Here is a 22,944-nt window from a genome sequence, read left to right on the forward strand (position 1 = left end):
CTCAATTCAATTCCATTTCTATCAGCAAAATACTTCAATCACACTATTTACCATGAATAGAGCATTGACAAGCTAAGAACGGGTGATTACTTGCGCTACAATTCAGTTCCATTTTCTCGAGAAATCTCTTCCTCACATGCAAGTTCGAGTGCCAGGTCGTGCTCAAGAAATACGCTTTCAGTTCGGTACTTTCTTCGACAGATTTTCCTCTAGGGGAAGAGGCCCCAAAACGCCCCCCCGAGGCAAAACGCCTTTTGTGGTTTCCCTCATATTTACCGTCATTAAGATGTCCGTAACAAAACTAGATCTAAAATTATGTAGGTTAGGCGAAAAAGTTTCAAAATAGTGCATGGGAAGGTCGGAAAAACCGAAAATTTCCACATTTTGAAGAAACATCTAACATTTTGGCGAGGCAAAACGCCCTAGTGGCACTAACCTACAATGTACTTGCGTCTCCATCTACTATCCATACCAGAATGCTGATTCGCCGACGCATGGTGCTTTGTTCCCTAGGAGCTGCCAGCTAAAAGGCGTTTTGCCTCATGAGTTTTCCGGCAACAGAATATCACCACTTTTTTAAATGTGGATATTATCAATATGATTGAGATTTTTGACAATTTTGAATGGCATCAACTAACTGTATTGTTTAACTGTGTGAGGTAGAAATAGCCATGAAAATCGTTATAGCTAAGGCATAGAAGCAGTCTATGCTTAGCTAGGGCATATTGCCCCTCTTTCCTCTATTCTGAGCTGTTTGCCCTTTCCCCGTAACTGGAGCGCACTGACGGGTGGTGCTGGCTGCTCAATTGGAGCAGACACTTTCGGAACAATCCGAGCAACGAGGAAAAAAAAGTTTCACTTCCTTCGAATGCGGCTGCCGGTGCCGTGTATGGCGAAAGTCAAATAACATGTGTCAAGAGGTCGTACAAGTTTCGACTTTTTCGCTATTTTTATTGCACTCGAAGCGGAACGTTTCCGCCTGATGCTGTGCTTTTCGGTGCTACGGGGAATATTCCTCCGTCCCAACCGCTAGGAAACGTGCCATGTATTGAGATTGATGCATATTTAATCAACGACAGCACGCTACAATTCACAAGAGGGAAATTGAAAATGGCAAACTGAGGAATATCTCGAGATATAAAAACGGTAATCGATTCTTTATTGCTTGTCATGAAATATTAGATGAGCACACTTGAGTATTATAAAATGACATCTACAACCTATACTTGGCGGCTCGCAAAATGGGGAACTTATCCCCAGCGCAGGTTCCGCGTACATCGTCGTTGCCCAGATCGAAAATGGAAATTCCGCCCAATCCCTTGGCCTTGACATAGGCAGCTTTGTTTCCGGCCGTATCCGGGTCTTCATACGATAGCCAAATTCCGTGCTCTTCATTTTCGTCCGGAATGCGGAAGGCATACGCTCCGAAACGGCGCGTGGGGTCTCCAATTTTTCGCAGCGGCTGTTCGGCTCCCTGAAGGTTGGCGTTGCCTGGGTTAGGTAGCTGGGCGCAAACCTCCGCCCAGCTGTAGAAACCGTTGATGCCAGAGTACGGACCAGGAGCAGAAGGTCCATCCGCTGGAATCGGGGGCACGCCGGTGATGCCGGACTTTTCCACCAGCTTCCAGCCGCGTCCGTAGGTTGGGATGCCCACAACAATCTTACTGGGTGGGGTTCCTTGTTTTATCCTGTGGGAATGATGGAAAAATACAATTTGAAATGTGATTTTAACAATAGCGTTAAAGGAAGAAATTTTAAGCAGGAGGATAACGATTTCTATTGTTAACCTTCTTCGGATATTAAGAAAAACTTACGAATAAGATGTTAAGGTCATATTGACCCAGAAATGTAAATGGTTATAAAATAGTCAAATTCTAACCGAATTACAAAGTATATATACCGTTCGAAAGATAAACTCATCAATTTTGTGGCTAAGTGGTGATATGCTGGTTCTGGAGACAATGGTCACCGGGAAACGACTTCCACAGGGATCTTGTCGGTCATATAAGGGGAGCACAAAAATTGCTTCATATATGCCTTTCGATCTCTAATTGTACATAGATTCGCATAAAACGATAATGTATGGTCCATGAGAGGGCCTCCGATGAAAGTGGCTACTCCTGGAACCTGCAAAGTGCCCCCGGGGAATCCGTACGAGGGGACATTTCCGTTTTAACACCAAAATATGCGGCTCTTTTGTCATGATTTTCCACCATACAGATGGTTATGCGCTCGAAATCGATAAGTGACCACATTGGCCACTCTTGGAACCTATGAGGTACCCCAGGGAACCAGTAGGAGGTGACATTTCCGTTTATATACCAAAACCAATAAGTGACCACATTGTCCATTTTTGGAACCTATGAAGTACCCACGGGGAGCTCAAAGGAGGGGACATTTCCGTGTTTACTCTCACTCACTCAAAATCGATTAGCGTATGTGGTCACTTTTCAAACCTATGAGGCGCCTCCGGGGAACCTGTACAAGGATACATTTTTATTTTTATACCACGATATGCCGTGTAGCGGCTTTTTCGCTATCATTTTCCATCAAATAGATGGTTATGCTATTGAAATCTAATATCAATCCGGGGGAACCCCAGGGTCAGTTTCGGTAATTGTGGAGTGCCTCGTGGAATCTTTTGAAAGGGTCGTTATCGTAATTGCTTCATAATCTGCTGTGCGGTAGCTCTTCCTCCATGATTTTCTATCAAGTAGAGGAGTGTGCGATTGTGCGCCGCGGCTAAACATTGGGCGGCTACAAGATGGTAGACTTGGCACGGTGGTCCCGGATCAGAGAAACGACTGGTATGACGGCGAATTCGAGCAGTTAGTTGAGGAGAAGACTGCAGCATGGGCGAGATTGCTGCAACACCACACGAGAGCGAACGAGGCACGGTACAAATAGGCGCGGAACAGGTAAAACTGGATATCTGTTTAAGTGAGGGCCACATGCCGCAGTCCAACATGTGTAAGAAAACACTATATAAAGGTGAAAAAACAACATGTGGAAGGACATAAACGGAAATCTTCTGACAAACGAGCGTGAAATCATCCAAAGGTGGCGGCAGCACTACGAAGAGCACCTGAATGGCGATGTGGCAGGACACGAGGGCGGCACGGTGAACGCAGGAGCACGCGCACAAGACATACGTTTTCCGGCTCCAGATCTCCAGGAAATCCAGGAGGAAATTGACCGGCTGAAAAAATCGATAGCAGCAGAAAAATTCGGAGACTCATAATGGCAAAAAATCGTACGTACTTTGGACTCTGCAAAACGGAGCGATCGAATAGAGTTCGCCGCCGTACCAAACTACCGTTTTGACTCAAACTCCGAACAAGACTCATATTCCGAACACTGGCGTTTTAACGCCCAAAAACTAATGTTTCATCGGTTGGCCCCTTTAAAAGTGGAATATGAGACATGTTCGGAGTTTGATCCAAAACGTTATCAAAAACCCAGATTAATCCACCTAGCGGTGATGGCGCCTTTCTCGCGCAAAAGGTAATAAATATAGCCTTTACGCTTACACCTCGATGATGTACAAGAAAGGCAAAACAGTTACAAATCTAATGTTATGATAGAAAATTTACACTAGTAGACTACAGATGGCGCTGCCAAAAAGTTTCTCGAATTTCCTATGTTCGAATTTTAACTTTCGGACAATTTCATAGTACTATGAAACTGAACGAAGAGCATACTTACGCCTAAATGCGTGCAACACAAGCATCTTTATAGTACGATGAAACTCTTAATGGGAAGCCACGGATAAAATATTCATAGATGCAAGGCATTTTTCATAACACATTATTGTTCTATGTGACTATGTCTCATCACTATTTTAATATTATCTATTTTTGCAATTTGCAATTATTATGAAATTCAATAGTGATCAACAGCATTTTAGTCTCTTTCGGATGCAACTTGTTGCAAGAAAATCAGTTAAGAGTTTCTATGTGAAAATTTGGATAATGTTTTTTATGGCATTTTGTGCATACACACATACACACACACGCACACACGGCCAGACAGACATTTGCTCAGCTCATCGAGCTGAGTCGAATGGTATATAACACTATGGGTCTCCGGGACTTCTATCAAAAGTTTGATTTTGGGTGAAATGATAGCCTTTCGGTACAACTTAGTTGTATGAGAAAGGCAAAAGGAGGGGAAAGTGTGCATATATGGCGGGGTGCAGACGGTACACGGAGGAGCGAATAAACCAAGAGTTGCAACGGCTGTTGGGAGCACCTCCATCGATCACACCGCGAAAATCGGATGGCTTCGATTGGCAGAATATCAGGCAATAACCCGGTGAAAATGGTTCTCGATAGCGAACCGACGGGCACAAGATGTGCAGCGAGCAAGGTGGGTCAAATCAGGTGGAAGACGATTTGCGAACCCCTCGCAGACCGTGTGGCTGGCGGCATGCAGCTATGAACCGAGTTTTTTGGACAAACCTTTTATGTGCTGCCCAGGCCACTCCGGCTAGATTCTTCAACTCGACTTGCGGCTTATTGGAAGATTCTCAATTCAGAATAAGCTCCAAATCCCACCGCGTGGGCGGATTCAAGATAAAAGTCAATATCGGCTCAAGAGACCTTACCAAAGCCGTTGTTTATAAACACATATCAAATGATAACCTAGCGATGACAATTTCGAAGGTTGCTAGAAAACTGTTCCAGCATCGGATTACGTTGTCCCACCATATTCCGGTTTAAGGGAACGTTCAGAGGAAACGGAATATTCAGAGGAATATAATAAGTATGTATCATTGTTTTCACCCTAATCAAAAACATTATTAGAAGTTATTTTGGGCCTTGTTGTTCATTGAATAAGCAACTGATTTGGTTGAGCAAATAGTGATTAATCAGGTAATACACAACTTTGAATAACTAATAAATCGACCTATTATGTCCGTTGTAGAATAACTTCAAAGCAACTTATCCCCTGATTAATCTACATATTAAGATAGGGCTCAAAACACTAAAATGATCGAAACAACCTTTTTCTGACTGTTTTCCTAGGCCAATTTCGAATACTGCCGCGCTGGCATGACGCAATGTTTAATTTCCGTTAGCATCGATCGATTAGTAAGACCACGCGATAGCCGATTGCACCGACACGACCATATTTGGTAGTGTGAGGGAAAATTGGGAGGATCTTCAATGGTGAATTGCGACGACTCCTATTGCAACTCACCGTATATTAATAATAAGGGTATGCGATACATTGTTCCTGACGAACCGAAATGAATAGTTTTTAATTCAAAATTTTACGAAACGAAACGGAATTTTTTTCCGCGGAATTTTTTTTAAATAGTTTTTTTTTTGCATTTTATACATAATGCAAAAAAAACGAATAAAAAAAATACACGGAGGAAATTAATTTGTTTAATATTTTGAGAATCAAATAAGGTCGATACAAATATATAAAAAGAATCTTGTCCAACTGCCTCGATTTTTTTGCCCCAAAATAAAATTTTGAGGCGACAATAAAAAAAAATCGGAAAATTATTAGGATTTTCAAAACATTCACTAACAAATACGAGGAGTTTTTTTTTTCATTTTCATTTCATTCATTTCATTGGAAACTAGCGAAAGAAACCCAGCTTTGCCCGGGTGTTGCAAATGTTACAATGAACTATTTCCAGCACCGCACTCTAGATCAATTTCCGTCCGTTTGTTTTGTTTTCCTCAACAGCTGACCCAAAATAGTATTCTAATGATTTTTACATTTCCCCGTTAAATTCACCAACTTTTTGTATATACAAACCTTGCGGATCCCAAAACGAATCGATTAGGGAAAAAATCTTGTAAATCAAGCCGTTTGCAAGTTGAATCGTCAGGAAGGAAATCTCAACTCATTTTTATAATATAGATTTTAAATGAAACTGAATCACTACTGATTTCATTCTACATAATTGATACCCAAATGCCATAGGGAAAATCTAGCTTAATTTTACAAAACGACATGGGTAAGTAACAGATAAGTTTTGGATCTGCTCACCATTTTCAATAGTATGCCCCTCACCATAAACAACGTTAAAATATTCATCGCTTAATATTTCCAACAGATCTCAGTAAAAATTGGACCTGTTTACCTTCTTGAAAAGTTTTACAGATTCAAAGTGCCACCCCATCCATTTCAATTAAAAAGTCTACAGGCAAATTTTCGACCAAATTCATGAAGATTTATTGAATCTGTAAAAAAAATCCAAAAAGGTCTTTTAACAGATCTATGCAGTATGAAAGCTGTTGATTGCATGAAAGCTCCGACAATGCTTGTCCCGTATTAACTGGAATGTTTTAGACCGCCTGGACATCGAATCAGATGTAGACCACTTCAACTGTCTGCTACGTGACTGCGTTTCGGCCGCTGTACCGAAGCGCAAGCCTCCGAGGAAACAACCGTGGACTAATGCTCTATCACGCAACCTGAAAGAGTGCGTGCTAGAGCTCTTCGCACTTAAACCTATCGACGGTGTGCCTTCACTAAACGGAACTTCAACATTGCCAGCAATGATTATCGGCGGTTTAATAAACTTCGTTACAAATATTATGTTCATCTCACGCAACAAAATCTCCGACGACACCCTAAGAATTTTTAGTCTTTTGTAAAGGAAGGAAACTGGACTGCCATCAAGTGCTTTTCTCAATAACGACATTGCGCTGAATACTTAGGAGAAATGCAGCCTTTTTGGTAAACACTTTATGAAGTGTATTCAGGAGCTATTCGCCTTCTCAGGATGACACTGATAGAGCTGTGAGTGGAGTACCTAGCAATGTAGTGGATGTAGATGTCTTTGGTATAGACGTTCAAATGGTTCTGTCAGCGATACGTCAGACCAAATCATCCTTTTCTCCTGGACCTAGCGTTCTTCCATCGGCCGTGCTGAAAAAATGCTCTGATATTCTAGCTGTTCCACTTTGTCTACTATTCAACCTATCACTTCAGAAGAGTAAATTTAATGAACTATTTGCAGCACCGCACGCTAGATCAATTTCCGCGCGTTTGTTTTGTTTTCCTCAACAGCTGACCCAAAATTGTATTCAAATGATTTTTTACATTTCCCCGTTAAATTCACCAACTTTGTGTAGATACAAACCTTGCGGATCTCAAAATGAATCGATTAGAGAAAAAATCTTGCAAATTGGTCAACCCGCTCGCGAGTTAAATCGTCAGGAAGAAAATCTCAACTCATTTTTATTATATAGAAGAAGAAGATATTGACGAAGTTATTGACGAAGTTTCGGTTCAAAAATGAGCATTTTGACATTATCTGCATACATTTTGGGGGCAAAGTGTGGCAGAATTTTATTTAGGTAATGGAAAGTATAACTCAAGCACTAATGGTTGCATAGCAACATATATGTGACATAACTTGTCGTAAGTGCCGTATGAACATGTTTTTCTTCTTATTGTTATGTAAATAAAAATGAATTGGTCTGTATTGTGCATAACTAAGAAACGGCTGGATAGATTTTATTCATTCCCTCAGCAAATTTGTTTACCAACGACGGATTTACAGAATATTTTCTCATGTAAAAATCTCGACTAAAATTGGAAAAAAAAATATGAGAAATTGAAATTTGAATTTGCATGGGAACACGCATTCTGGCCTACTGTGCAGGACAACGTCTGCAGGGTCATCTGTACACTTACGATAGGCCTATGATTTAGTTTTCTAAATGATTATCGATGGATGTTTTACAGAATTGACATTAATTTCAAATTCCACGGGAAGAAACAACGCGTAATTAAAAAAAATCCATCAAAAAGTCACAGCAACCCGCGTAAAAAGCGACCTCAGTGTATATGGGACAATGGTTGTTAAATGCGCAACGTCAACTAGCGATCTCACTACGCCCCTGGTCTAATCAATCGCAGATTTCAGCCACACCTAACGACTAACAAGAGGACTGCCTAACGCTTGGCTACACCCAATGACTGCGAAGAGGATTGAACAATGCTCGGGCTGCTGAACTGTCACCATCGAGAGAATGAGTTGGGGAATTAGAAAGTTAGATCAGTTGAATCCATGTGTGAATCGTTTTTGCTATTGAGCAATTTATTTCTTGAATTCTAGATTTTTTGTCGTTTACTTGTAGTTCCCACTACTACTGGGACAGACGACTAAACTAGAGAGCATAGAGAAAAATAACCTGAATTTCTTTATCTTATATATACATAAAAATAAGAGAAAGGTGTCTACGGTTCCATTTCGAAATCGAAGGTTGTGATTGGAATTATATTGTTGTGTGATACGAAGAGCTACTACAGAAATTGTAAGTCTTACAATAAAGTCTTCACAACCTCTAGAAGCGTACTTCTATCGCCAACAAATTTACAATTTCTGTAATAGAGTGGAATGGCGAGTAAGCAGTCGAGCGGTGGTTCCCGTACGCAACGAACGGTAGCACCAGCTTACAGCACGACAGGTGGAGTGGTCACAAACAAACCAAACCATCCGGGGATAACAAATCCTTCGGAGACAACGAGGAAGATGGAGAATATCGCACAGTTCGTTCTTGAAGCTCAGGCAGATGCGGTAATACCGGAAAAGGTAGTCCAAACCCAAAACGGGACTCAGTCGGCGGTTAAAGTTGTGTCCGCTCTCAACAACCAGGTAAACGTTACCGAAACGGTGAGTACTGCGAAAGGTGCTATTCCAAAATCCACTAAAGCACAAACCTGTGCACCGAAGAGCAAAAACCCAGCGAGATTAGTACAAGTACGAATTAGAAACCATTCCCCTCTGCGGCCAAAACCTCTCTCTGTCAGACGAAATCCCCCGCGCCGCTTTCACGTAAACCGAGTCAGTTGTAGCTGCGGATTTTTCAACGAACCCGATAATCTCGCTATGGTACAGTGCGATGAATGTGATTCGTGGTACCATTTCACATGTGTCGAAGTCAGTCAATCAGTGGAAGACATTAGTTGGTCGTGCCCAGGTTGTGCAAGTGTGTTCAAAATGAAAACCCCCCGAGCGACTCCAGCTGAATGTGGTGCCCCAGCATCAAAATCCACCCCCCAACGTCGCAGCATCAGAAAAATCTGGTGGAAAATCAAGTAGGCGTAGCGGAAACAGGAAAATTGAACTACAGCTGAAGAAACTCGAGGAAGAGAGAAAGTGTCAATTGCAGTATTTGGAGCAGAAGTAAAGCTTGCTACAGGAGCTTCAGAGTGAAACATCATCACAGGTCAGCAATCCGGATTCGTTGTTGGAGAACGTGGAAAAGGTACAGCAATGGATGGAAGACACGGAAAATTGCGGTGACGACTCCGGTCTCGTAGATGCCGAATCGGAGAACCCCCGGTCAAAATTCGTGAACAGCGCGGCTCGCTGAGAGCGCAAGGATCCAGAGTTCTGGCCTCGGAAGCGAATAATAGGTACTCTGATGAAGATCCTGATATCGAAACGCTAATCAACAAGCTACAAGATGTAAGTCGTTGGCCAGCTCACCCTGCAGCAAACAACCCTTCCACCTCGCATTCAAACATGAATATTCTCCATGATGATCGTACATCGATTGACCCCAGAAGAAACGCAGGACAACGAGTTAGGATTTCCGAAATATTGAGGCAGCGGTCAGGAATGACGATATCTCCTACGGTGCAGTGTGATGATACCAATCGTTACGTTGCACCGTCTGTGTTGCATGCAGAACATGAAGTTGATACACGACAACCACAACGTTCTAGTCCTCGTCTGGGCATTCCACGAAACCACGGAGGGCAGGAACATTCATTGATGGCTTAGATTTCATTTCCTGTACAAGGTTCTACCCCAACCTCTCGTTTGCAGCAACGCAGTATACCCCCGGCAAACTTGATCCACAATGAAGATGGAAATTACGCATTGAATCGAAGCCAGCTAGCAGCTAGACAGGCTGTATCAAAAGATTTACCAGACTTTGCCGGAAGCCCAGAAGAGTGGCCACTCTTTTTCTCGATGTTTAACTCGTCAACTCAGCTTTGCGGTTTCTCTAACGAGGAAAATATGCTTAGGTTACGGAAGTGTCTCAAGGGAAAAGCGTTGGAAGCAGTGAAGTGCCGTATGCTTCATCCATCTAATGTACAGGGAGTTATAACCACTCTCAAGATGCTTTACGGACGTCCGGAAGTCATCATTCAGGCTATCGTCAAGAAGGTTCGATTATTACCGTCACCGTGCATCGAAAAGCTGGATACTGTGATCCAGTTTGCACTCAGTGTAGAAAACCTAGTTGCAACAGTAGAAGCCTGTGAGATTGGGGATTTCATGTATAACGCTTCATTGAGGTACGAGCTGGTGGAAAGGCTACCGCCGATGTTAAAACTGGATTGGGCAAAGAACACTCGTGACAATCCGTCGCCCAACCTTTTGGATTTTAGTTTATGGCTACGCTCCGTGGCCGAGGATGCCAGCGTCGTGTCATTTTCCGCAGGAAGTGAGGTTCGCCCTAGAGCTTCAAAAAGGGATAGTTTTCTGAACGTTCATTCAGAAGAGAATAATCTTTCGTCAATGAGATCGTCGAAAGCCGCTACAATCAACAAAATGCCTTCAAAAAATATTGGCAAAGAATGCGTGGCATGCAAAGAACGCTGTTCGACTCTATCGCATTGCAAACGGTTCCAGGAGCTTGGCTACGATTCCAGATGGGCGGTAGTGCGAGAGTTTAGAATATGTCGAAAGTGCCTACGGAGGCATAACGGCCCATGCAAACAGAAAAACGTGTGTGGTACCAACCAAGATGAATACACTACCTACCTGCACCATCCACTTCTTCACGATGAGGGTAGACAATCGTCAACGAAGTCCTCCGGGCTAGCAATATCCCAACACGTTCAAGGGAATCAAGGTACTAACACTAACTGTAACGTACATCAGGGGCAGTCTGAAACTCTGTTCAGATTTGTACCAGTTCTCATTCATAGTCAGTCAAAGACGGTGCGCACCTTTGCCTTCATCGACGACGGCTCAGAATTAACTCTAATGGAGCAAAGCCTGGCGGATGAATTAGGAGTTCAAGGTCCTACAAGTTCGCTTTGTCTGCGATGGACTGGAGGCACGAACAGAACAGAAAACTATTCTCAAAAGGTCAGCTTCCAGATTTCTAGTGTCACAAATCCCAGCAAAAAGTTCAATCTCTGCGAGATACATACTGTGAAAAGCCTACAACTTCGTCCACAGAAGTTGCAAATGCCAGAGTTAGAGAAAAGGTTCCAACATCTGGAAGGATTGCCAGTTGATTCTTATCGGGAAGTTAGTCCGCGTCTCCTCATTGGATTGGATTATGCAAAATTGGGCAACGTGACAAAATGTCGTGAAGGAAAGCTAAACGAGCCCATAGCGGTAAAACAACGCCTAGGGTGGAGTGTGTATGGATGCTGTTCTACGACAAGAAATGACGTCGGTCATACTAACCATCACTGCGTCCAAATATGTGAATGTGAAGTCAGATCAAATGAAGAGTTGCACGAGGCCATGAAGCAGTATTTCTTGCTTGAAAGCCTCGGCATTAGCAAGCCTTTTAACACTCCTCCGACCGTGATAGGTTTTACTTACACGAACGACCATGCTTCGAAGACACTATTTTCAAATCGCTATATCTCAGCCGTTAGTGAACCGATTTGAACAATTTTGGGACTCACAAATTTTCCCGTCCATCAAGATTTGTCTGAGATGTTGAGACCTCCGATCGGACCAAAAATGACCTCTGTGGACCTCCAAACGTCGGAGCAAGTCGCGATTTTCATACAAATTTCGTGGTTGGTGCTCACCAGCTCTATGTTCATGCTAATATTAGTAAGATACTTCGAAATCCGTGAGATTTAGAAAGTTGCCGTCTTCTCCAATTTTGTTCAGGAGACCAAAACCATACTGTCGCAGATCATTTTATTTTGGAACTCGTCCGCTTGGCAGCGCTAGTGTATATGGGAATACTCGTTGGGTCAAATATTTCGGAATCCGAAAGATTTAGAAAGCTGCCGTCTTCTACAATTTTGTTCAGGAGGCCAAAACCATACTGTCGCAGATCATTTTATTTTGGAACTCGTCCGCTTGGCGGCGCTAGTGTATATGGGAATACTCGTTGGGTCAAATATTTCGGAATCCGAAAGATTTAGAAAGCTGCCGTCTTCTACAATTTTGTTCAGGAGGCCAAAACCATACTGTCGCAGATCATTTTATTTTGAACTCGTCCGCTTGCCGGCGCCCGAGTATATGGGAATACTCGTTGGGTCAAATATTTCGGAATCCGAAAGATTTAGAAAGCTGCCGTCTTCTACAATTTTGTTCAGGAGGCCAAAACCATACTGTCGCAGATCATTTTATTTTGGAACTCGTCCGCTTGGCGGCGCTAGAGTATATGGGAATACTCGTTGGGTCAAATATTTCGGAATCCGAAAGATTTAGAAAGCAGCCGTCTTCTACAATTTTGTTCAGGAGGCCAAAACCATACTGTCGCAGATCATATTATTTTGGAACTCATCAGCTTGGCTACGCTAGTGTATATGGGAATACTCATTGGGTTAGATATTTTGGAATCCGTAAGATTTAGAAAGCTGCCGTCTTCTACAATTTTGTTCAGGAGGCCAAAACCATACTGTCGCAGATCATTTTATTTTTGAACTCGTCCGCTTGGCGGCGCTAGAGTATATGGGAATACTCGTTGGGTCAAATATTTCGGAATCCGAAAGATTTAGAAAGCTGCCGTCTTCTACAATTTTGTTCAGGAGGCCAAAACCATACTGTCGCAGATCATTTTATTTTGGAACTCGTCCGCTTGGCGGCGCTAGTGTATATGGGAATACTCGTTGAGTCAAATATTTCGGAATCCGAAAGATTTAGAAAGCTGCCGTCTTCTACAATTTTGTTCAGGAGGCCAAAACCATACTGTCGCAGATCATTTTATTTTGGAACTCGTCCGCTTGGCGGCGCTAGTGTATATGGGAATACTCGTTGGGTCAAATATTTCGGAATCCGAAAGATTTAGAAAGCAGCCGTCTTCTACAATTTTGTTCAGGAGGCCAAAACCATACTGTCGCAGATCATATTATTTTGGAACTCGTCCGCTTGGCAGCGCTAGTGTATATGGGAATACTCGTTGGGTCAAATATTTCGGAATCCGAAAGATTTAGAAAGCTGCCGTCTTCTACAATTTTGTTCAGGAGGCCAAAACCATACTGTCGCAGATCATTTTATTTTTGAACTCGTCCGCTTGGCGGCGCTAGAGTATATGGGAATACTCGTTGGGTCAAATATTTCGGAATCCGAAAGATTTAGAAAGCTGCCGTCTTCTACAATTTTGTTCAGGAGGCCAAAACCATACTGTCGCAGATCATTTTATTTTGGAACTCGTCCGCTTGGCGGCGCTAGTGTATATGGGAATACTCGTTGAGTCAAATATTTCGGAATCCGAAAGATTTAGAAAGCTGCCGTCTTCTACAATTTTGTTCAGGAGGCCAAAACCATACTGTCGCAGATCATTTTATTTTGGAACTCGTCCGCTTGGCAGCGCTAGTGTATATGGGAATACTCGTTGGGTCAAATATTTCGGAATCGAAAGATTTAGAAAGCAATAATCTTCTACAATTTTGTTCAGGAGGCCAAAACCATCCTGTCGAAGATCATATTGTTTCGGAACTCCTCCGCTTGACGGCGCTAGTGTATATGGGAAAGCTCGTTGGGTCAAATATTTCGGAATTCAAAAATTTAGAAAGCTGCCGTCTTCTACAATTTTGTTCAGTAGGTCGAAACCATCCTGTCGAAGATCACATTATTTCGGAACTCCTCCGCTTGGCGGCGCTAGTGTGTATGAGAAAGCTGGTTGGGTCAAATATTTCGGAATCCGAAAGATTTAGGAAGCTGCCGTCTTCTACAATTTTGCTCAGAAGCCCAAAACTATCTGCCGCAGATCATATTATTATGGAACTCGTTTGGCGGCGCTAGTGTATATGGGACTACGTGTTGGGTCAAATATTTCGGAATCCGTAAGATTTAGAAAGCTGCCGTCTTCTACATTTTTGTTCAGGAGGCCAAAACCATACTGTCGCAGATCATTTTATTTTGGAACTCGTCCGCTTGGCGGCGCTAGTGTATATGGGAATACTGGTTGGGTCAAATATTTCGGAATCCGAAAGATTTAGAAAGCTGCCGTCATCTACAGTTTTTTTTTCAGGAGACCAAAACCGTCCACTTGGCGGCACTAGTGTATTTGAGAAAGCTCGTTGGGTCAAATATTTCGGAATCCGAAAAATTTAGGAAGTTGCCGTCTTCTACAATTTTGTTCAGGAGGCCAAAACCATACTGTCGCAGATCATATTATTTTGGAACTCGTCCGCTTGGCGGCGCTAGTGTATATAAGAAAGCTAGTTGAGTCAAATATTTCTTAACCGAATTCTACAATTTTGTTTAGGACGCCAAAACAACTCCTCCGAAAGTTCCACCAGGAATTCCTCCTGAAGTTCCTTCAGGAATTCCTCCTGAAGTTCCTTCAAGAATTCCTCGGAACTTCCTTCAGAATTCCTCCGGAAAATCCTTCAGGAATACCTCCGGAAGTTCTTCTACGAACTCCCCCTTAAGTTCCTCCAGGAATTCCCCCGGAAGTTCCTCCAGGAATTCCTCCAGAAGTTCCTCCAGGAATTCCTACGGAAGTTCCTCCAGAAAATCCTCCGGAAGTTCCTCCAGGAATTCCTCCGAAAGCTCCTCCAGGAATTCCTCCGGAAGTTCCTCCAGGAATTCCTCCGGAAGTTCCTCCAGGAATTCCTCCGGAAGTTCCTCCAGGAATTCCTCCGGAAGTTCCTCCAGGAATTCCTCAGGAAGTTCCTCCAAGAATTCCTCAGGAAGTTCCTCCAGGAATTCCTCAGGAAGTTCCCCCAGGAGTTTCTTCAGGAGTTCCTCCGGAAGTTCCTCCAGGAGTTTCTTCAGGAGTTCCTCCGGAAGTACCTCCAGGGGTTCCTCCGGAAGTTCCTCCAGGAGTTCCTCCGGAAATTCCTCCGGAAGTTCCTCCAGGAGTTCCTCCGGAAATTCTTCCAGGAGTTCCTCCGGAAATTCTTCCAGGAGTTCCTCTGGAAATTCCTCCAGGAGATCCTCCGGAAGTTCCTCCAGGAATTCCTCCGGAAGCTCCTCCAGCAATTCCTCCGGAAGTTTCTCCAGGAACTCCTCCGGAAGTTCCTTCAGGAATTCCTTCGATAGATCCTCAAGGAATTTCTTCGAAAGTTTCTTTAGGAGTTCCCGTGAAAGTTCCACCAGGATTTCTGCCGAAAGCTCCTCCGCAAATTCCTCTGGAACTTCCTCCAAGAATTCTTCGTGTCCCTACATGATTCCTTGGGATGTTTCTACTGGCATTCCTCCGCAAGTTCCCCCAGAATTTTTTCTAGTAAGTTCCACCAGGAATTCTTCATAAAGATCGCTTGGGAATTGCTTCAGAAGTTCCTCTAAGAATTTTCCCAGAAGTTCATCCAGAAATTAATCTAAAAGTTCCTCCGGCATATTGCCACTTGTGAACGAGCACTACAATTCAAATAAATGCAGCGTAAATATTTTGGTGAGATAACAAAAGAGTTCTCGCTATCGAAGCTAACGAAAAGATGGTGGTTTTTTACGGAGATCTCGAAATGATGCTACAAAACTCGTTCGTATTGTTTACAACGAAATTTCCAGCCTGGGAAAAGAGAAATATGCGTCGCCAGGAGTTATTTTTTAAAGACCTGGCGTTTCATCTGGCTGAAAATCATGTGCGACAAAGACTGAAGCAATTTCAAAGCGGAAGTATACAATATTTTATTTATTTATCATCAGACTAAGGCCGGAGTGGTCTGTGCTGCACATAAAAGACTTCTCCATTCAGCTTGGTTCATGGCTGCACTTCGCCAACCACGCAGTCTGCGGAGGGTCCGCAAGTCGTCCTCCACCTGATCGATCCACCTTGCCCGCTGTGCACCTCGCCTTCTTGTTCCCGTCGGATCGTTGTCGAGAACCATTTTCACCGGATTACTGTCCGACATTCTGGCTACGTGCCCGGCCCACCGCAGTCTTCCGATTTTTCGCGGTGTGAACGATGGATGGTTCTCCCAACAGCTGATGCAACTCGTGGTTCATTCGCCTCCTCCACGTACCGTCCGCCATCTGCAACCCACCATAGATGGTACGCAGCACTTTCCTTTCGAAAACTCCCAGTGCGCGTTGGTATACACACAAGTCTCAAAAATGATATGCTGAATTTCCTCGTGAAGGTTGAGAAATTGAAAAACGAAAATGGTAGTAAATGAAAATGTTCAACATGCTCTTCTGAAGCAGACCTTAACGTTTGTTCCAAATGTGAGAATATCACATGTTCAATCCATTCATTCAAGCAAAAGCAATACACATATTGTGTGTGTCAATAAGCTGCCTGGAAAGCCAATAATTACGAGCAATATAAGATATAGCACGACTCGATATAATCGGCAAAGACCTAGACAACGAATAAAGGATCACGATTGGAAGCTTGGAACATGGAACTACAAGTCACTAGGCTTCGCCGGTTGGGACAGGATGATTTACGATTAATTACATCCCCGTAACCTCGACGTCGTGGCGCTGCACGAGATTTGCTGGACAGGACAGAAAGTGTGGAAAAGAGGGCATCGTGTGGCTACCTTCTACCAAAGCTGTGGAACCACCAACAAGCTGGGAACCGGCTTCATAGTGCTAGGTAAGATGCGCCAACGTGTGATTGGATGGCAGCCAATCGACGCAAGGATATGCAAGCTGAAGATAAGAGGCAGTCTCTTCAACTATAGCATCATCAACGTGAACTGCCCACACGAAGGGACACCGACGACGAGAAAGAAGCGTTCTACGCACAGCTGAAACAGACATACGACCGACATACAACGAACCAGGTGTTCGCCATTCGCCAAGTACTGCAGAAATTCCGCGAATTAAACGTGCCCATACATCATCTATTCATCGATTCGATCAGGACCAGCTGTGGAAGCTAATGCAAGAACACGGATTTCCGGATAAACTGACACGGTTAATCAAAGCGACGATGGATCGGGTGATGTGCGTAATTCAAGTTTGAGGGGCATTCTCGAGACCCTTCGAAACGCGCAGAGGGTTACGGCAAGATGATGGTCTTTCTTGTCTGCTATTCAACATCGCTTTGGAAGGGGTAATACGAACAGCATGGATTAACACGAGTGGTACAATTTTGGCTTCGCCGACGACATAGATATTATGGCATGTAACTTTGAGAAGATGGAGGAAGCCTACATCAGGCTGAAGAGGGAAGCCAAGCGGATCGGATTAGCGGATAGATTAGACACGTCGAAGACGAAAGATGATAGGAAGAGGTTCAAGAGAAGACAATGTGAGCCACCCACCACGAGTTTGCATCGGTGGTGACGAATTCGAGGTGGTAGAAGAATTTGTGTACTTGGGCTCCCTGGTGAACGTCGAAAATGATACCAGCAGAGAAATTCGGAGACGCATAGTGGCTGGAAATCATACGTACTTTGGACTCCGCAAGATGCTCCGATCGAATAGAGTTCACCGCCGTACCAAACTGACAATCAATAAAAGGCTCATTAGACCGGTAGTCCTCTACAGACACGAGACCTGGACGATGCTCGTGGAGGACCAACGCGCACTTGGAGTTTTAGAAAGGAAAATGCTGCATACCATCTATGGTGGGGTGCAGATGGCGGACGGTACGTGGAGGAAGCGAATAAACCACGAGTTGCATGAGCTGTTGAAAGAACCATCCATCGTTCATACCGCGAAAATCGGACGATTGCGGTGGTCCGGGCACGTAGCCAGAATGTCGGACAGTAACCCGGTTAAAATGGTTCTCGACAACGATCCAGCGGGCACAAGAAGGCGAGGTGCGCAGCGGGCAAGGTGGATCGATCAGGTGGAAGATGACTTGCGGACCCTCCGTAGACTGCGTGGTTGGCGATATAAAAGTCTGTAAAAAATAGCTATTTCCCAAGTGTTTCAATTTCCAAGATAAAGTATCCACTATGTATAACCCATTTGAATTAGCGTCGCCAAGCGAATGAATTCAGAACTTATCAGATCTTCACCATAATGGCTTCGAGTTCCCATAAAAGTTTTTAGAAGATAGACTTTTTTTCCAAGTCATTCAGTTTCCAAAACAATGTATCAACTATGCATAACCCACAAATATGTAGAAGACAGCCACTTTGTAAATCCTACGGATTCCGAAATATTTGACTGACGGAGTACTCCCATATACACTAGCGCCGCCAAGCGGACGAGTTCCAAAATAAAATGATCTGCGACAGTATGGTTTTGGCCTCCTGAACAAAAATGTAGAAGACGGCAGCTTTCTAAATCTTTCGAATTCCGAAATATTTGACCCAACAAGTATTCCCATATACACTAGCGCCGCCAAGCGGACGAGTTCCAAAATAAAATGATCTACGACAGTATGGTTTTGGCCTCCTGAACAAAATTGTAGAAGACGGCAGCTTTCTAAATCTTTCGGATTCCAAAATATTTGACCCAACGAGTATTCCCATATACACTAGCGCCGCCAAGCGGACGAGTTCCAAAATAATATGATCTGCGACAGTATGGTTTTGGCCTCCTGAACAAAATTGTAGAAGACGGCAGCTTTCTAAATCTTTCGAATTCCGAAATATTTGACCCAACGAGTATTCCCATATACACTAGCGCCGCCAAGCGGACGAGTTCCAAAATAAAATGATCTGCGACAGTATGGTTTTGGCCTCCTGACCAAAATTGTAGAAGACGGCAGCTTTCTAAATCTTTCGGATTCCGAAATATTTGACCCAACGAGTATTCCCATATACACTAGCGCCGCCAAGCGGACGAGTTCCAAAATAAAATGATCTGCGACAGTATGGTTTTGGTCTCCTGAACAAAACTGTAGAAGACGGCAACTTTCTGAATCTCACGGATTTCGAAGTATCTTACTAATATTAGCATGAACATCAAGCTGGTGAGCACCAACCACGAAATTTGTATGAAAATCACGACTTGCTCTGACGTTTGGAGGTCCACAGAGGTCATTTTTGGTCCGATCGGAGGTCTCAACATCTCAGACAAATCTTGATGGACGGGAAAATTTGTGAGTCCCAAAATTGTTCAAATCGGTTCACCAACGGCTGAGATATAGCGATTTGAAAATAGCGTTCCGACTGTTTGGGTGGCACGGTCGGAGGAGTGTTAAGCTGATGCTGTCCACCGATGACCAGAAAGCGAAAGAATTGCTGCAAACGTTAACTAAACGCGCGAACGGACGATACGAGTCCGGCCTTTTATGGCGATACGACAATGTAAGACTCCCGGAAAGCAGATCGATGGCTCTAAGACGCTGGCAATGTCTTGAACGACGAATGCAAAAGAACTCTGATTTTGCACAGGCGCTAGAAGCGAAAGTCAATGAATATGTGGCCAAAAAATACGTCAGAAAACTCACCGAGAAGGAGATGGCACTTACGCGCAATCGTGTGTGGCACCTTCCGATGTTCGCAGTAGTTAATCCTAACAAACCCAATAAAATCAGACTGGTGTGGGATGCGGCAGCCACCTCTCATGGAGTATCTTTGAATTCAGTACTCCTAAAAGGGCCTGACCAGGCTTGTAAAATGTCATCTGCATGTCATTTGACTAATTTGCTCATAACTTTCTTTAGAAGCAAAATTTATTCCATAATTTTGAATGTACTCATAACGCTTGAGTAGGGTTATATTTTTGTCCAGGGGTACATTGCTCTAAGTATAACATCAAAGGCTGGAGAGTGAAAACTCTCCAAAATGTCACGTGTCATTTGGCATAATGTCATTTGAATGACATTTTGCCACCCACGCCCCAGATTACATATTTACAGCAAAGTCTCGTTAGACAAAGTTGTAGGCCCATTTAACCGCTATAAGTTCGTCATACAACATGAATTGATAGCTACCTTCTGAAACAAGTTCTGGGAAAATTATACAAACGAATGCAAATGACATTTGACAACACTGGGCCTGACATGCTGACCTCTCTTCTTTCGGTCCTAGTACGGTTCCGTGAGTTTCGTGTAGCGGTCTCAGGAGACATCAGAGAAATGTACCATCAAGTACTAATTAGAGAAGCAGATCAGCACTGCCTACGTTTCCTCTGGAAGGAAAAAGCTTCTGACGTAGCTCCCAGCACATACGTCATGCAGGTGATGTCTTTCGGAGCCTGTTGCTCTCCAAGCACAGCTCAATATGTGAAGAACACCCACGCGAAGCAATATGAGCAAGAATATCCGGATGCGGTTGAAGCTATCGTCCATCAGCACTACGTGGACGACATGCTGATCAGTTCCGAAACGGAGGAGGAAGTTGTTCAGCTGGCCGCAGACGTAAAAATGATTCACCAAGCAGCAGGCTTCGAGATGCGAAACTGGGTGTCCAACTCACCAGCGGTATCTGCTGCACTCTGCGGGAGGGAAACCGAGGTAAATAACATGAGCATCGGAGAGACTCGCCAAGACAGATATCACGGAAAAGGTGCTCGGAATGTGGTGGGACACTACGACGGACTGCTTCACATAGGAACTGTCCTCACGCCACACTGCTGAACTGTTGTCTGGTTGCAAACGACCGACAAACCGTGAAGCCCTAGGAACCTTGATGATGGTCTTTGACCCAACTGGATTAAACAGTCATTTCCTAATGTTCCTTTGAAGTCTCATGCAGAAGATCTGGCGAGCCGCCGTTGACTGGGATGAGGAGATCCTCGATTCTCACTTCGAGAAATGGATATTGTGGCTGAAGGTTCTTTCTCGGGTATCGGATATCAAGATTCCTCGCTGCTACCGGAACCTGACATCTACACGAGAAGATTCTGTCGTCCAAATGCATACTTCTGTTGATGCAAGCGAAAATGGTTTTGCAGCCGTTATATATCTACGCTTTCAAGACGGAGACACCGTGGACATGGCTTTAGCTGGAGCAAAAACAAGAGTCGCGCCACTAAAATTTCTGTCAATACCACGCTCTGAACTTCAAGCTGCTGTTATTGGAGTAAGACTGGCAGACACAATTTTGGGATCTCTTTCGATTATGATTCATAAGCGCGTTTTCTGGACAGACTCCAGGGATGTCATGTGCTGGCTACACTCAGATCATCGCCGCTACAGTCAGTATGTTGGAGTGCGGGTCAGCGAAATTTTAGAAACAACGGAACTACGGGAATGGCGATGGGTTCCGACAAGGTTAAACTCGGCGGACGCCGGGACCAAGTGGAAAAGCATGTCCGATCTAAGTTCGAGTAGTCGCTGGTTCCGTGGACCTGATTTTCTAAGACATCCTGAAGAGAAATGGCCAGCAAATACGCACTCGGTTACTGTTATCAACACAGAGCTTCTTCCTCATCTATACCTCCATTTTCAGGTTCACGAACCAATTATCGATGATAACAAATTCAGCCAGTGGTCATTTCCCCTAAGGACAACGGCGTACGTCTTCAAAGCAATCAAGAATATGCGAGAGAAAATACGGAATACTCCTAAAGCATACGGACCGCTTACTCGTAGTGAGCTAATCACAGCTGAATGTTATCTGTTCCAAGTAGCCCAAAGAAGCATCTACGGAGAAGAGATAGCCGTCCTGTCTGCAACTTCTTCTGATCTTCGAAGACAACCAGAAAAGCAACTACCTAAAAGCAGTCCTCTATTTCGTCTCTGCCCCTTCGTCGACGAAAGAGGAATCTTGAGGATTCGTGGGAGAACCAATGCTTGCCAATACATCGACAGAAACACCGCCAATCCTATTATTCTTCCTCGTGAACACGGCATCACCAAGCTCGTTGTGCTAGATGTCCACCGTAGGTTCCTTCATCAGAACCATGAGATCGTTATAAATGAACTGAAGCAACGATACTACATCCCAAGAGTAAAAGCCGTTTACAAATCGATCCGGAATAACTGCCAAGTTTGCAAGAACGAAAGAGCTCGTCCGCAACCACCGCTAATGGCTGACTTGCCACCGTCACGTCTCGCAGCCTACAGTCGGCCGTTCAGCCACATGGGGGTGGATTATTTCGGGCCAATGATGGTATCCGTTGGCCGTCGAGTGGAGAAGCGCTGGGGGGTCCTGGCGACATGTCTTACCGTACGTGCCATACACTTGGAAATAGCACACTCACTTACAACTGACTCGTGTATTATGGCCGTGATAAATAGAAGAGGCATACCTTTTGCCATCTATAGCGATCGGGGCACAAACTTCGTGGGAGCCAACAAAGAACTATTGAAGGCCATTGAAGAATTGAACCAAAACGCAATCGTCGCAGCATTCACTTCACCGCACACAACATGGAGCTTTAACCCACCCCTATCTCCACATATGGGCGGAGCTTGGGAGAGGCTGATTGGTATAGTCAAGCAAAACTTAGGAAGAATCCAAACAAGTCGTTTTCCATCAGATGAGGCCTTGCGGAGTGCTCTGATAGAGGTGGAGTACATTGTGAATTCTAGACCTTTGACAGATATCCCTCTCGACGATGACTCGTCTCCGTGCTGACTCCCAACCACTTCATCATGGGATCATCAAGTGGAGCTCTTCCGTGGACAAGCTTCGATGACAACCCTGATCAACTGAAGCAGTATTGGCGCATATCCCAGAGCATGGCGAATCAATTCTGGAGGCAATGGCTGCACGACTACCTTCCATCATTAACCCGTAGAGCGAAATGGTTCGCGAGAGTGAAGCCTGTTGAAGTCAACGACATCGTTGTTATAGCTGACTCAAAGTTTCCACGCAACTACTGGCCAAAGGGAAGAGTGATTGCCACCAAGGTAGCTGCGGACGGTCAGGTTCGATGGGCTACGGTGCAAACTTCCACTGGGATATACGAGCGACCATCAGTTAAGCTCGCAGTGCTTGACGTTGGCGTTGCAGAAAATACACTTCAGACGAATCTTCGGCGTATTGATGGGGGGAGTGTTAAAT

At 44.2% G+C, this 22,944-nt stretch overlaps 1 protein-coding gene across 1 annotated transcript in view; it reads right to left on the reverse strand.

Moving 5' to 3' along the window:
- Positions 1-1,130: 1,130 nt before the first annotated feature.
- The window catches only part of LOC134213434 (chitinase-like protein Idgf4), a 32,164-nt gene continuing 10,350 nt past the window's right edge, over positions 1,131-22,944 (reverse strand). Inside the window, exon 3 of the mRNA XM_062692480.1 lies at positions 1,131-1,688. Coding sequence (XP_062548464.1) covers positions 1,214-1,688 — 475 coding nt within the window. The 3' untranslated portion in view covers positions 1,131-1,213. The remainder of the gene's footprint in view (positions 1,689-22,944) is intronic.

Source organism: Armigeres subalbatus, chromosome 2 (genome assembly GCF_024139115.2).
Source record: "Armigeres subalbatus isolate Guangzhou_Male chromosome 2, GZ_Asu_2, whole genome shotgun sequence".
NCBI classification, from domain to species: domain Eukaryota; kingdom Metazoa; phylum Arthropoda; class Insecta; order Diptera; family Culicidae; genus Armigeres; species Armigeres subalbatus.